Source organism: Vicia villosa, unplaced genomic scaffold, assembly GCF_029867415.1.
Source record: "Vicia villosa cultivar HV-30 ecotype Madison, WI unplaced genomic scaffold, Vvil1.0 ctg.001617F_1_1, whole genome shotgun sequence".
NCBI classification, from domain to species: Eukaryota; Viridiplantae; Streptophyta; class Magnoliopsida; order Fabales; family Fabaceae; genus Vicia; species Vicia villosa.
Window position 1 is genome coordinate 9,300 of NW_026705675.1, and position 14,949 is coordinate 24,248.

Consider the following 14,949-nt stretch of genomic DNA (forward strand, 5'->3'; position numbering starts at 1 on the left):
ATGGTGTAGCGTAAGCTACAATGTGAATAAATCGTTCTATAAGATAAAACCGAACCCTTATATTGAAGTCATAGTTACTCATTATTGTATTCTTAAAACACTAGTCAAATTTTGATTATGAGGTCATGTTCTCTCTAAGTCATCCGTTCATTTAGAGCTAGCACTGTAGGAGGAAGACTCTCTTGTTATAGATTTTGTTCGTGCGGAGTGAGTAGAGGCGGTGTCCTTTTTGTAGTGGTGATGAATTACTTAAAATGATAAAATATTGTGTAATTTAATATCCACAGTAATTTAATAATGAATCATCTAAATCTTTATTTAAAAATAAATAATTTTGTATTGATTTTTTATTTTAAAAATATTTAAGAAACACATTTAGAGCACAAATTAACAAGTTTAAAAAAAGTAGTGTTGTTTATATAAAAAAAAAGTAGTGTTGTTTAAAGAATAAATAGTTTTCTAGTGATTTTAAATAATAAAAAAAAAAAGTTGTTTAAATTGGAGCGTGTAATTATTTATACAAGTTAGAAATAGGATAAAGATTAATATATGATTATCAAAATGTTAGTTTGTTATAGAACTGGTATGAGATAAAAACAGTAGGATATACATTTGGGTTTTATCAACATGTTAAGCAGTATTTATAGTTATAATAATTAGTTCACTTGATGCATTCAACAGAGTCGCTTTGGCCGAGTGGTTAAGGCGTGTGCCTGCTAAGTACATGGGGTTTCCCCGCGAGAGTTCGAATCTCTCAGGCGACGATTTCCTTTTTAATTTATCATTGTTTGTTTCTACGGTCTTCTTTCCAAACTCTCGCTTCCGGCAATTATTCTACGTGTTTTCTCATCATTCTCATGCTATCTAACAATCCATTCTGCAAACTTATTTTAAACATTGTTGAATAAATTAATACTACTATCTTATCTCTCTTTCCTAAATTAAATTAACATTGTTGTATTAGTTTTATTTCTTATTTATTTCAAATCTCATTTTGTTTTAATAAACTCTTTTTTATATATAAATTGCCATAAACATAACAATAATGTATTATTATTATTATTATTATTATTATTATTATTATTATTATTATTATTATTATTATTATTATTATTATTATAAATATTTATAATTTTATGTTTTTTTTATTTATTTTATAAATCATCTTTCGTTTTTCTCTTTGAAGATTTTTTTATATCACAATTCACCTTCCTCCTCTTTCGTTTTAAAGTCACTTGGTCAACCAATATAGAATTTAGTTAATGATCACATTGGACTAACTTAAATATAAATCGCCCAACATCAATGCTTGTTCACTTTATATAAATCGCAACGTGAGAATCGACTTCTCATTCCTATAAATTTTCATAATCATATCTCCTCCAATTCAAACCTCAACCACTTTGAATTTCATTCCAGAAGACTCTTCAAAATTCTCCAAATCAAGATCATCTTCAATCCTCACCGTAGACACGGTCCATTCAAGCAGGAAGAATCTCCATCAAAATATTCTCTTAAATCAGCATCACTAAGTGAGAAGCAAAAAACGTGACAGACCAATCCTAAGGTTCTAAGACCATGAGAAGGTGAATGGAACTCATAATGTTATACTTCTGTTGATCATTATTGCTCTCATCGTTAATCACTCTATCTTAAGGATCCTCATAGATGATGAAAGTTCACGCAACCTGATGTACTTCAGAATCTTCATAAATATGTGCTTGAGAAAGCAAGATCAAAGGTTGTGCGAAGACCAAATCCTAGTAGCATTCACCGATTCTTCAACTCGTCCATGTGGAAAGATATACTTACTGATATCCTTGGGAGAAATAGGTAGCAAGAGAATCGTGAGTGTTTGTTTCCTTGTTATCCCATGTGAAAATGTATACATCGACATTCTTGATCGACCGTTCCTAGTGAGTCTAGACGATGTAGCCTCCCTCGTCCACATGAAGATGAAGTACTGCAACGTCTCTGGAATACTAGTTGCAGTCAAAGTCGGCCACTTTACTTACTTTTTCTTTTTGAAGATTTATTTATATCACAATTCACCTTCCTCCTATTTCGTTTTAAAGTCACTTGGTCAACCAATATAGTATTTAGTTAATGAACATATTGGACTAACTTAAATGCTTATGCCTAAGATTTAGAAATATCAGGTGATAAATTCAGTTGTTTTAACATCTAGAGAATGAGTTTGATTAGAACTTAGAAATAAAAGAATCTTAATACACATTGAACTAACTGTAAAGAAGTTTAAAAGATGACAACTCCATAAGTCAACTTATGTTTGGTGTTAATGAGTCAAGAAGTTCTTGGTGACAATTATTAAAGGGGGGGGGGGGGGTTTGTTGATTGTAACTATCAAGTGGTTCTTAATTAAGGCATCCAAACAAGATATCATAAGTCTCTTCAATCAAAGATATTAAGTTCGAATCATAACAATAATTAATTATTATTAAAAACATTTTCTGTATTTTTAATTTTATGTTTTTTATTTTATAAATCAAGTTTCAACACATCCAAAGCAAACACACTTTTTAATATTGTACATATGTTTAGTTTCATACAAATCAAGAGTTTTGTCCTTTGAAATATAAAATTCTATAATTGTATGTGATGATTTAATAATGTTTATCCTTTGAAATATAAAATTCTATAATTGTATGTGATGATTTAATAATGTTTATTAATTAAAATTATCTAATAATAAACCACGTCTAGGATTAGACAACTGGAGTGTGGAAATAAATGGTGGGCTCTGATACCATGTTAAAAAATGTGGTTGGACCTAACTCATCTCTACAAAACCGGCTTGTAGGGTAAGAATTGCCTTCATTTATAAACACATATTTAGACCATATATTGTCCGATGTGAGACTCTTAACACAAAACTTCTGGTTAAAGTAATTTAAGTGATAGTTAGATAAGAACTTCGATTTCATATGTTTAGATTTGAATCACGACATTTTATTTATTTATAGGCAGAATTTTAATCATTATTATGTTGGAGCAAGTCATAAACTTGATATGTGAATCAATGGTGAAAAGTGAAACTGGAGAAGATGAAGTGGAATAGAGAAAATTGAGAGAGAGAGAGAGAGAGAGAGAGAGAGAGAGAGAGAGAGAGAGAGAGAGAGAGAGAGAGAGAGAGAGAGAGAATTGAGGAGAAAAACTTTATTTTCTGTTGCATTAAACTCAAAACAAACATTACAATGAGTATTTATACTACTCTAAAAACATAACAATCAAAACTAACAAAACTGCACTTAAAAACAGAATGTTATTTTTCTGAACTTCGCGCAAGAAACCGGTTTCCATATATGGGGAAACCGGTTTCCACTACTAAAAACAGAATTCCAGAAACAGGTCCAAAAGCATTTTTCAATAAGCTGTTTCTTCAAAACAGCTTCTGGAGGCATCATACTGCACTTGACTCAATCCTACTTCCATCACACCACCTTAAGTCAAGTGCTCAACATTCCTCATGCTCAAACTCCTTAATAGCTTCTTGAAAACTTCATTCGATACCGCTTTCGTCAACAAGTCTGCAACTTGTGCTTCACTTCTCCAGTATCCTAACATTAGCTGGCCTCCACTTACCAAATCCCTTAAGTAGTGAAAACGCATCTCAATATGCTTTCTTCTCCCATGTACAATGGGATTTTTAGCAATATGTATGGCTGAAATATTATCAACCAACAATGTGATAACACTATCAAAACTGCTAACCAACTCCATCAATAGGTTCCTAAGCCACACCGCTTGGCACGCACACAATGATGCACCGATATACTCGGCCTCACAAGACGAGAGTGCAACTACCGGTTCCTTTTTAGAACACCAAGAGATTGGTGCTCCACCGAACATAAAGACATAGCCCGCTGTAGACTTTCTATCATCTTTATCTCCACACCAACTAGAATCGGTATAACCAAGTAATTCGCATTTACCATCATTATCCGTTGCAGGAAAGAGAATTCCACAACCAAGAGTTCCTTTATTGTATCGAAGGATCCTCTTGATTGCAGCCAAGTGTGATACTTTAGGCTTCTCTATGAACCTACTAGCAATACCGACACTAAACGGAAAATCTGGCCGCGTATTGCACAAGTACCTTAATGATCCAATTAAACTTCTATATTGTGTTGGATCCACATCTTGTTCATCCTTACTCTTGGAAAATTGTAACCTTGCTTCAGCCGGTGTTATGGCCGCATTACAATGCTTCATATCACATCTTTTCAAGATATCTAACGCATACTTCCTTTGATGCAAAAGCAGCCCCACTTTTGACTTGTGGAACTCTATGCCAAGAAAGCACTTCAACATTCCAAGGTCACTCATTTCAAAATCTTCCATAAGCTCACTTTTGAATTTTGAAATGTTTGATTCATTGTTGCCCGTGATCAACAAGTCATCAACATAGAAGCAAAATATGATAACATCTTTGCTTGCATCCGATTTCACATAAACACCATGTTCGAATACACATTTCTTGAAGCCTATGTCAAGTAAGAAACCACCAATGCGTTAGTTCCAAGCTCTAGGAGCTTGTTTCAAACCATAAAGTGCTTTCTTCAATTTGTAAACTCTATCCTCTTGATTCTTCATAACAAAACTGAGTGGCTGTCCTACATACACTTCTTCTTCAAGAGGACCATTCAAGAAAGCGAATTTCACTTCCATTTGATAGATTGACCAATTGTTTTTATTCGCAATAGCAACAACCTACCATATGGTTTCTAGTCTAGCTACCGGTGCGAACACTTACTCAAAGTTTATGCCTTCACGTTGCAAAAATCCCTTTGCCACTAGTCGAGCCTTGTACTTGACTATTTCGCCTTTTGGATTTGCTTTTACCTTATAGACCCATCTCACACCGATTGGCTTCTTCCTTTCCGGCAAATCAACCAACTCTCAAGTATTGTTTTTCTCAATCGATTACAGTTCCTCTTTCATCGCACACACCCACTTTGGATCGCTTAATGCCTCTTTTGTGCTAACGGGCTCAAATTCGTCCATAAGCGCAAAGTGAATAAGATCACCATCATTGTTGATCTCGTTGTCATGTAATACTTTGCAATTTTGGAGCCTTTGAGGCATACCCCTCTTCCTAGTTGGTCTTTTGCTGGTTTCTACATTATCAACGTTTTCGGAATTGATCGGCTATTGTACAGACTCTGTTGAATTCTGGGATTCAAAATTTGGTTTAGGAAACCGGTTTCCATTTGGAGGGAAACTGGTTTCTGCTACTTCAGAAACAGTCCCAGGAGCTGCAGATTGTAAGGGAAACTGGTTACCTTTTGGAGGGAAACCGATTTCTTCTACTGAAACACCAATTTTTCTGTTTTCAAACAGCCGCACCTCGTCCACGATCACATCCCGACTAATCACTATCTTCTTACTACTCACATCAAACAATTTGTAGCCTCCAGTAGGATGATAACCAACAAGTGACAACATCTCACCCTTATCATCTAGCTTCATTCAAAGTTGACCCGGAATGTGTCGAAATGCAATCAAACCGAAAACACGTAAATGACTCAAGCTTGGTTTATGACCAGACCAAACTTCTTCTGGAGTTATTGTGCCAAGCTTCTTTGTAGGGCACCTATTTTACAAATAGGCGGCTGTAGAAATGATCTCACCCCACAACTCTTTCGGTAGATTTTTGCTCTTTAGCATGCAATGGACCATATTTATTATTGACCGATTTTTACTCTCGGCAACACCATTTTGTTGAGGCGTATAGGGTGGTACAACCTCACGCACTATGCCCTCATCATCACAATAATTCCCAATTGTACTTGAGGTATATTCACACCCACCATCGGTTTTGAGAATTTTCAACTTGTGACCACTTTATCGCTCCGCCATGGATTTAAACCGTTTGAACACATCAAACATCTTATCCTCCCTCTTTATAAGATAAATCCACAACTTCCTACTAAAATCATCAATAAACGTGACAAAGTACCTATTTCCACCATACAAATTGACTTGCATCGATCCGCAAACATCCGAATACACCACCTCAAGGTGATGATTGGTCTTATAACCCGCATCCTTGCTAAAAACATTCTTGTGTTGCTTCCCTTGAACACACTCATCACACATCTCAGCTGGAACAATAATCATTGGCAGCCCGGTCACCATACCGTGCTTTTGCAACATGTCGATGTCTCGAAAATTAAGGTGCCCAAGACGGTAGTGCCACAACCACTCCTCACGACTTGCCGCTGTCGCTAAACACCGATGCTCCATCAATTTCAATGCTATCTTGAAAGTTCTATTGGCAGCCATAGGTGCCTTAAGAACCAAAACTCCATTTTGGTCCAAAACTCGCAAACTCTTGTTTTCCATCCGAATAATGTAGTTTTTCTCAAGCAATTGGCCAATACTCAAGGAGTGACCGTCATCCATCTTCATGATCAAAACATCACCTACACCATCGGCCTCTAAAGACGTATCATCAACAAACTTCACCTTATTCTTTGTGGCTTGATTGATCTTAACAAACCAATCCCTTCAACCCGTCATATGTGTTGAACAACCAGAATCCAAGTACCACTCATCACTTGCTTGAATTCCATCTCGAACCGTTACCATCACGTTTCGCTCTGGACATATTTCAACACCTTTTTGCACAAAAACTGCCACAGATGTCCAACATTTTTCTGCTACTGTAGTTGTTGTCCAGCCCCTTTCCAATGCCATAATTCTCCTCTGTGATCATCACAAGAAGCGTATTATCCTTATCTGCTTCATGTCTAGCAACCTTTGCTTCATCGGTTTGTTTTTCCTTTGGTTTCACGTTACATTCCTTTGCGAAATGCCCAAGCTTGTTACAATTGAAGCATTTTACTCCACTTTTGTCAAACACCTTGCGGGTGCCATGACCACCACCTTTGGAGCAGCCCTCATCCTTGTGCCCCATTTGAGTCTTTGGATTTTGTGGATCTTTTCCACCATAACCTTTCCCTCTTGGTTTCCATTTCCCATTCGAACGCTTGTTTTCTCTTTGAATCGTACTTGCAAAGCTATTTCCGCTTTAGCTTTGTCATTTCCTCTTTCGTCCATCCTTTGCTCATTAGCCTCAAGAGAGCTTTGGAGCTCATTCTTGCTCAATGTTACAAGGTCCTTGGATTCTTCAAGTGCTACCACAATGTTGTTGAATCTTGGCGTTAAAGAACGCAAGATCTTCGACACAATACTCTTCTCTTCAATGGCTTCACCACACGATTTAATTTGATTCACCAAACGCATAATTCGCATCACATAGTCACAAATTGATTCCTTTTCTTCCATTTGCATTAATTTGAATTGTCTCTTGTGAGTTTGTAACTTCACCACCTTGGTTTTATCAGCCCCAACATAAGCCTTCTCAAGAATGTCCCATGCTTCCTTTGCGGAATCACAATTACCAAATTTTTCGAAGTTGTCTCCATCAACGCATGAGTGAATTAGAAAAGTGCTTTGTAGTCGTTCTTCTTCTCTTCTTTGAATGCAGCCTTGTGCGCACTCGTAGCTTCAACCGGAAGTGGTGTAACGCCATTCTTGATCACATCAAGAACATCTTGATACCCAAACAAGACCTTCATTTGCTTTGCCCACTTATCATAGTTTTTCAAATCAAGAATTGGAAGGTTGGAAGGGAGTCAATCATTGGAAGTAGTTGCCATAATTTGCAGCAGATTAACGGATTAGAACCAAGCTCTTGATGACAAATGTTGGAGCAAGTCATAAACTTGCTATGTGAATCAATGGTAGGCCTGACCCAAAGGAGGTGCAACAAGGGCTGTTGCACAGGGCCCCAGAACCATTTTTCAATAAGCTGCTTCTTCAAAACAGCTTCTAAAAACATCATACTGCATTTGACTTAATTCTACTTCCGTCATAATACTATTAGTGCTAGATAAAAATAAAAAAAAAAATCACGGCTTCTCCTTCCACGATGGCATACAATCATTGAGAGACTCATCACATGTCATGACAACATGTCCATACAGTCCACATCACAAAAGAACAATCCGATATAAACACTCATCCACTAACATCCTGCCACGTATCCTTCCTTGTCCCTATAGTATTCCCGACGGAGATATCAACTTGTCACAATCGAAGATATCACAACAAAGCTTCGAAACCAACCACTAGGGGTGGACAAAACACCACCGTCCGAAACAATCCGTCCGAACCGAACTGGATTTTGGCAAACGGGTCGGATAATTTCGGGTTGCGGATTCCAACGGTTCATTGATTTGGATTACATCGGATGATTACGGACGGGTTCGGTTGGTATTATTTGGTCCGTCGGAATCCGAATCCGACCGAACATACACATATGAGAGCTGGACTTTCAGAGCTGGACTTTCAATTAATCTTGGCCCAAGCTATCTCTCAATTTATGGCCCAGAGTAAATGTTCATAAAGGTAAATTAGGGTTGCCTACTTTCATTATCTGTCTAATCTTATTCCTTAGGGTTGCCGTTCTTAAACTCAATAGTTTACAGGAAGCTTCGTTGTCGTCGCTCGCCGTCGCTTGCAAACCTATCTGTTGCATATCTATTCGTTCCTCTCTGATCCATGATTAAGTTTTTTGTATTTCTCTTGTGCAGGTAAAATCTCTCTCTCTCTCAGATCTATGATTTCATAACATAGTACTCATCTTTATGTTGCTAGACAGTTCTTAGTGTAACATTTGAATATTATTTTCAATTAAACTGTCATGTTTATTTAATGGTTGTCTTTGATTAATGTTTGAAACTTTTTTAGATGAAAAAATTGTCTTACTGCCATGGTTTTTTTTTATTGTACACTTTTATAGTGTAAAGTGAAAACCTTTTCCCTGTATTTCAGATCTATGATTTTAGTAGCTATCAAAACCTTTTCCCTTTTATTTGACTTGCCTTCTCTCAATGTTTCAGATCTACGACTTCAATCGCATTCCTTGGAGCTCTTAATCTCATAGATATATTATATTATGGTTTGGTTTGTTTTTGTAACAGGTGTTTTTAACTTTATCAATGTAAATTATGTTTCTTAATTTTTTTGTGTTTTTTCCATAACTTAACTTATTTTTTTCAACAGGGAAGGGCTTTATAACAAGCAGAAGAAGCAGGGATTTGAAGCATGAAGCATATTTGAAGCTGATCTCATGTAGATTTGAAGCTGATCAGATCTGAAGGGGATTTGAAGTAGATCTGAATGGGATTGGAAACAGATCTAAAGCAAGGATTATTTAGTTAAAAACTATGTTTGATTATGCAGATCTGGGTAAGTTTGTTTTCTAAATCATAAGTGTGTTTTTTCATTTTACAATCATATTATCTATGAAGTTTTTGTTTTGTAAAGTGTGTTCTGTTGTTGTATTCTATTCTCAGGTGATGAACTAATTTTCACCATAAGAGGCGATTCAACTGCTTGAATGAAATGAAGACAACATGTGGTTAGTTTTTGTTGATTTTTTTTAAGGATCTATGGTTACAGTCTTTTAATATGTATACTCTTATTGCAGCTTAAAAAAGATCTATTGAAATATGAATTCATACTAAAAGTGAAATGGTTTCAAAGAGTTTTTGTTCTGGTTTGTCAATAAATCATGTAATAGTAAGCTATGAGTTCACCTTCTAAGTTTTAGTCTTCAACTACCAAGTATTTTTTGTCCCTTGTAATTTTCAATTGACTTTTTATATTTTCTGTCTTAAACTTTCAGGGTTTAACAAACAAAGTATAACATATGGTAATTTATTGAGTCTCTGTTACATCTCTTGTTTCTCTAAAAATTGGTAACTAATCTATTTTGTGGTCATTGTTAGTAGAAGCATGAAACTAACAGTATATAACATGATAGTTTTTTTTAATGTTTTTTTGGTATGTTTTGTTTAAAATTATGTATTATTCTTTTTATTAATTTATTGTATAACCATAATATAAAGTGTTCCTCTAAATCCATATTTTCTTGTATTGTTCAGGATAAATATCTGCAACAAGTTGACTTCTATAAGCATGGCTTTAGTGATTCTAAAGGGGTAGTGAACTTGAGTGTTTTTACTACTTGGAATCACATTTTCTGAAGCATTATTACTTGAAATCACATTTTCCAGAATATTTTGATGATTTAAACAGTGGGATTTTAGTGGCAGATGATTTAAGCTGTGAATTTCATGAAGTTCTTGTAGGAGAATTCTGTTTCAAAACTGTCTTATTTTTTTTTTTTTGTATTTTTGATGATTTATTATTTTGTATGAAAAAATGGAACACAATAGTGTTCTAAATAAAAATAACCATATTGTGTTGTAATTGGGCCATTTTTGAAAACATGAAATATGTTGTATGAAAAAAATCGAACACAATAACTCAATTTTGGAAATAATTAGTAATTTTTTTATCCAAGTCATCAGTATTTATTTTTATAAAGTATAAGTTAATTTTGTCATTTTTAAAATAAAAATAAAAAGCATATTGGGCTTGAAATTTAAGTGGTCCAGTTATTAGTATGCTAATAATAAAAGTTAAAAAAAATAGAAAAAAATCAATTGGATTTACTATCTGAGCTGGATTTTATATAGGCCCAAAATGAAATCCGAAATAAACCGGTCCAGTTACCCGAACCCATTTCAACCCGAACCCGAAAAAACCGATGATTAAACCGGTCGGAATTGGGCCCATGTTAGTCATCCGAGGGTTGGGCCGGATTGGGGTTTTGGGCCCGAACCCGAACCGGCCCGAACCGATGTCCACCCCTACCAACCACTAATTCCTCACCAACAAACAAAGCCGCATATTCCAATCACAACCTCAACCGTCCATTCCTAATCCAATGGCCCACAATCAAACTACAATCTCTTAACTATTAACTCCCCAACTTCACTCTCACCGCGCCAGATCCCAATCCCACCACCATGGCTTCCATACCTCTCACCACCGCCACCACTCCAACCACCCTCCCATCCTTTCGCCTCCGTTCATCTCCGCCACTTCGCCGACTCCAAATCAACAACACTTTCAAATCTCTCAAATCAGTTCATCACTCTTCCATTTCCTCTTTCTCACCCCTCCCACTCTCTAACCTCATCTCGAAACGCCACACTCTCACTGTTAAGGCTTCATCAGCTTCCGTCACACCAGCTCCAGCTCCAGCTCCGGCTCCGCTTCCAGCTCAGCCATGGCAAGGAGCCGCGATAAAGCCTCTCTTAGCATCTATAGCCACCGGAGTTATACTCTGGTTCGTTCCCACTCCCGAAGGTGTATCCCGAAACGCGTGGCAACTACTCGCGATTTTCTTAGGAACTATCGTCGGAATCATCACACAGCCGTTACCTCTCGGCGCCGTTGCCATTTTGGGATTAGGAGTTTCGGTTCTCACCAAAACCCTACCCTTCGTTGCTGCATTCTCAGGTTTCGGTGATCCAATCCCGTGGCTGATTTGTCTTGCATTCTTCTTCGCCAAGGGTTTTATCAAAACCGGACTAGGTAACCGTGTCGCTTATCAATTCGTTTCGCTTTTCGGTAGCTCTTCGTTAGGGTTAGGTTATAGTTTGGTTTTTAGTGAAGCTTTATTGGCTCCGGCGATTCCTTCGGTTTCGGCGAGGGCTGGTGGAATTTTTCTTCCATTGGTTAAGTCTCTCTGTGTTGCTTGTGGAAGTAATGTTGGTGATGGGACGGAGAACAAGCTTGGGTCGTGGTTGATGCTTACTTGTTTTCAGACTTCGTGTATTTCGTCGGCGATGTTTTTGACTGCAATGGCGGCGAATCCGTTATGTGCTACTCTTACTTTGAATTCGATTAACCAGACAATTGGGTGGTTGGATTGGGCTAAAGCTGCTATTGTGCCGGGTTTGGTGTCGTTGGTTTTGGTGCCGTTGATTTTGTATATTATATATCCTCCTACCATGAAATCTAGTCCTGATGCACCCAAGCTGGCTAGGGAAAGGTTGGCGAAAATGGGGCCAATGTCAGGAAATGAGAAAATCATGACTGCTACTCTATTTCTTACGGTAATCAGTTTGCACAGTTTATAAATATAGTATGATGTGTTATGTGATGAGTATAAACTTAAATAGGATAGATAGCTTCACTATTTTAGATCTGTGTTCTTGGGTATTACTTTGGTGTTTAGTAACTCTGTTATTTGCAATGGGGTACTTGTTGATTTGATGTGAAACTATGCTCAACTTTCGTGACTAATGTTGTTAAGAGTCTCACATTGGATGGGGTATGAGCTAAAAATATGTTTGTAAAGTGGTGGACATTATTCTTTTTACCAGTTGAAATTTGTAGGGTTGAGTTCAGTTTTGTAGGGTTGAGTTGCCAAATTCTAAGAAATGCTAATCTAAATGCATAGTTGGTCCTTGGGCCACTCACCCCCACCCAAACTTATGATGCCTTTTCTGTGTCATTTCCTTTTTAAACCTAATGTTAGCTGTACTTAGTAGAATGGTTTTGTTTCTAAACTGTTTAGTTGAGTCATTTATCCTTGTTGAGTTGAGCATCCAATTGCAACGCTGGGCTGGTCATACAACAGATGTTATGGTTTTTTTAGCTGAGTGAACTGTAAATAATTACGCATTGGTTATGACTAATCACACCATTATTAAATTTGTTTGCTAAATTAGGTTGCACCTCCTCCCTATTGATCTGAAAAACTAATCATTTAGTAGCAAGTTTTTAAATTATCGCCATGCTGCTGAGGAATATGGTTGGTGCAGTCATAGAGCCATAAAAAACCTTGACTTTGCGATTTGCAAATTTAAAAAACTTTTTTACTGTTCCCTTGCTTTGCTGTAGATATATGTCTTGATTTAGTGAATACAGAGTGGTAATTTAAATGCTTTAGAATCTTCTTTTAGGTGGGTAACTTATTACTTTCCTCACTTAACTTACCAGGTGGGACTTTGGGTTTTTGGAGGGCTTCTTAATATAGATGCCGTAACTGCTGCTATTCTTGGATTAGCTGTGCTCCTCATCACAGGGGTTGTAACATGGAAAGAGTGCTTAGCCGAGGGTGTTGCCTGGGATACTCTCACGTGGTTTGCTGCCCTCATTGCAATGGCCGGGTATTTGAACAAATATGGTCTCATCTCTTGGTTCAGTCAAACTGTAGTCAAGGTATATTTCCTGTCTCATCTTTCTACCTCAAGTGGCTAATATTCATTTAATTTTACTTCATGCTGCTCCTGACGATTGATCTTCAGTTCTTTTGCTTTTCATATGTTCTCTGGAATTAACTGGTGAATGCATGGTTTTTTGTTTAATTTATTTTATTTCATACTATATTGTACTAGTTATTTGACCAAATCAACCACTGGAACATGTTTTGGGATATTCAGAATCAAATAAGCTTTCAACCAATTTAACAAACATGCCTCTAGTAAATAATGATTCATCGGCATGCTTGTACTGTGTGTTCTCATGTAACACACAACACGCATCTTGGTTAATTTGGGGTGCTTTGTTCCTACTTCTGAGATGATCACCATCTGCTCCATGTTCAAAACATGTACCAAATCAAAATTCCCTTCCTCTGGTATGTAGATGTGGATATGTTTGGTTTTAAATTTGTCCACTCCAGATCATCGCGTGTTCTTAGTCCTATGAGTCCATTAATTGCCACTGAAGAAATGCTATTTATTTAATTATAATACTAGGTTACATGCATGCATACATATTACCGACGTGCTGCATTATGCATCTTGTTTTATGATGAAATTTCAATTTTAGAGTAATTATTAAAATAATTATATAGAAATACCTTGATGATGTTAATGAAAGAGTTTGCTAATGTTATTACACAGTTTGTTGGTGGATTGGGTCTGTCATGGCAACTATCTTTTGGTATTCTGGTTCTTCTATATTTCTACTCCCATTACTTCTTTGCCAGTGGAGCTGCTCATATTGGTGCCATGTTTACTGCATTTTTGTCTGTTGCTACTGCTCTGGGGACTCCACCATTCTTTGGAGCCATGGTGTTGTCTTTCCTCTCCAACCTTATGGGCGGCCTTACACATTATGGGATTGGGTCAGCTCCAGTGTTTTTCGGTGCCAACTATGTCCCACTTGCCCAATGGTGGGGTTACGGCTTTGTTATTAGTATTGTTAACATTATAATCTGGCTTGGACTCGGGTCTATTTGGTGGAAAGCCATTGGCTTGTGGTAAGGGGTCTGATATAGAGTTTTGCCAATACAGGTTAAGATTTTTTCATACATCCATGTACGCATTCTTGTTATTATCAGCAGTTGAAGCAAATTGCTAATTTTTAACCGATGCTTTCTAGAAATAATCTTCAGAAGGTTTTGTTGTAGAATTAGACGGGAGCCTGGATACCAATGATCGAGTTAGATCATGGGTAGACCAGTTACATTATTATATGAGATGTAAACACATCAAATTATTCAGGATATATTGTCATGACTGACATGCTTCCAATATTTTCTTTCCTTTAATTTTTCTGTACAAGTGCTATTTTATACTTCTGGAAATTTTACAGATACATGAACTCTAGAGTTCTTCCCTGTTTAAGTTTTCATTTATAAGAGACATAGATACAAGTAATAGATAAATGAGACTCATTAGTGAGGTTCAATTATGTATCAGTTGGCTTATCAAAAGAAATTATGTATCAGTTGTGTCTATCTCTATATATTGACACTAAACAGAAAGTAGAAAGTAGATAATGAAGCAAAGTCAAACTGTTAGTTATTCCTTGGGGATGTTCCTCATTTCAAGATCCAAGACTGTTTGCAGAAAAAGCCAAGTAGCAAGGCTGAGTGAAGTCTTTGCTTCATGCTGGATGCACTCGACGCTAAGGGGAAAGGTTAATTGAGTACTTTGTGAAGTCTTTGCTTGATTAATAATTGGTATAAGGGATTAATATTTTGTGAGGTCTAATCTTAATAAAGTTGATTTTGAGTTAAGATCTAAAAATTAAAATTTATTGCTCAAC

The 14,949-nt window shown here is 36.6% G+C and overlaps 2 protein-coding genes, 1 long non-coding RNA gene and 1 other non-coding gene across 5 annotated transcripts; 3 read left to right on the plus strand and 1 right to left on the minus strand.

The window, feature by feature from the left end:
- Positions 1-682: 682 nt before the first annotated feature.
- On the plus strand, positions 683-764 carry TRNAS-GCU (transfer RNA serine (anticodon GCU)). The gene has a single exon. It is a non-coding gene; the product is annotated as a tRNA-Ser (tRNA).
- Positions 765-3,462: 2,698 nt separating this feature from the next.
- LOC131636035 (uncharacterized mitochondrial protein AtMg00810-like) lies at positions 3,463-4,689 on the minus strand. Its single transcript, XM_058906678.1, has 2 exons — positions 4,566-4,689; positions 3,463-4,505 (listed from the first exon to the last, which is right to left on the minus strand). Exons 1-2 carry the CDS (start codon positions 4,687-4,689, stop codon positions 3,463-3,465), a joined length of 1,167 nt encoding a protein of 388 aa, XP_058762661.1.
- A 3,469-nt stretch (positions 4,690-8,158) lies between these two features.
- LOC131636032 (uncharacterized) lies at positions 8,159-10,400 on the plus strand. 2 transcript variants are annotated; one of them, XR_009293934.1, is made up of 5 exons: positions 8,159-8,436; positions 8,517-8,621; positions 8,931-9,279; positions 9,387-9,451; positions 9,978-10,400. It is a non-coding gene; the product is annotated as an uncharacterized LOC131636032 (long non-coding RNA). The 2 variants fall into 2 exon arrangements; XR_009293933.1 differs by lacking the exon at positions 8,159-8,436 and having other exon boundaries at positions 8,449-8,621; positions 9,978-10,398.
- Positions 10,401-10,758: 358 nt separating this feature from the next.
- LOC131636044 (dicarboxylate transporter 1, chloroplastic-like) lies at positions 10,759-14,449 on the plus strand. Its single transcript, XM_058906690.1, has 3 exons — positions 10,759-12,002; positions 12,892-13,113; positions 13,800-14,449. The coding sequence occupies exons 1-3, from the start codon at positions 10,908-10,910 to the stop codon at positions 14,160-14,162; spliced, it is 1,680 nt and encodes a 559-aa protein (XP_058762673.1). The 5' UTR covers positions 10,759-10,907; the 3' UTR covers positions 14,163-14,449.
- The last annotated feature ends 500 nt before the right edge of the window (positions 14,450-14,949 follow it).

What these genes read in the sequence shown, in the direction of transcription:
- LOC131636035 (XM_058906678.1), bottom strand. Translation starts at nt 4,689, where the DNA reads ATGGAAGTGAAATTCGCTTTCTTGAATGGTCCTCTTGAAGAAGAAGTG. An exon ending in ATTGAAGAAAGCACTTTATG is followed by an intron (nt 4,506 to 4,565) that starts GTTTGAAACAAG and finishes TACTTGACATAG; the next exon opens with GCTTCAAGAAATGTGTATTC.
- LOC131636044 (XM_058906690.1), top strand. Translation starts at nt 10,908, where the DNA reads ATGGCTTCCATACCTCTCACCACCGCCACCACTCCAACCACCCTCCCA. An exon ending in CTGCTACTCTATTTCTTACG is followed by an intron (nt 12,003 to 12,891) that starts GTAATCAGTTTG and finishes TTAACTTACCAG; the next exon opens with GTGGGACTTTGGGTTTTTGG. An exon ending in TCAGTCAAACTGTAGTCAAG is followed by an intron (nt 13,114 to 13,799) that starts GTATATTTCCTG and finishes GTTATTACACAG; the next exon opens with TTTGTTGGTGGATTGGGTCT.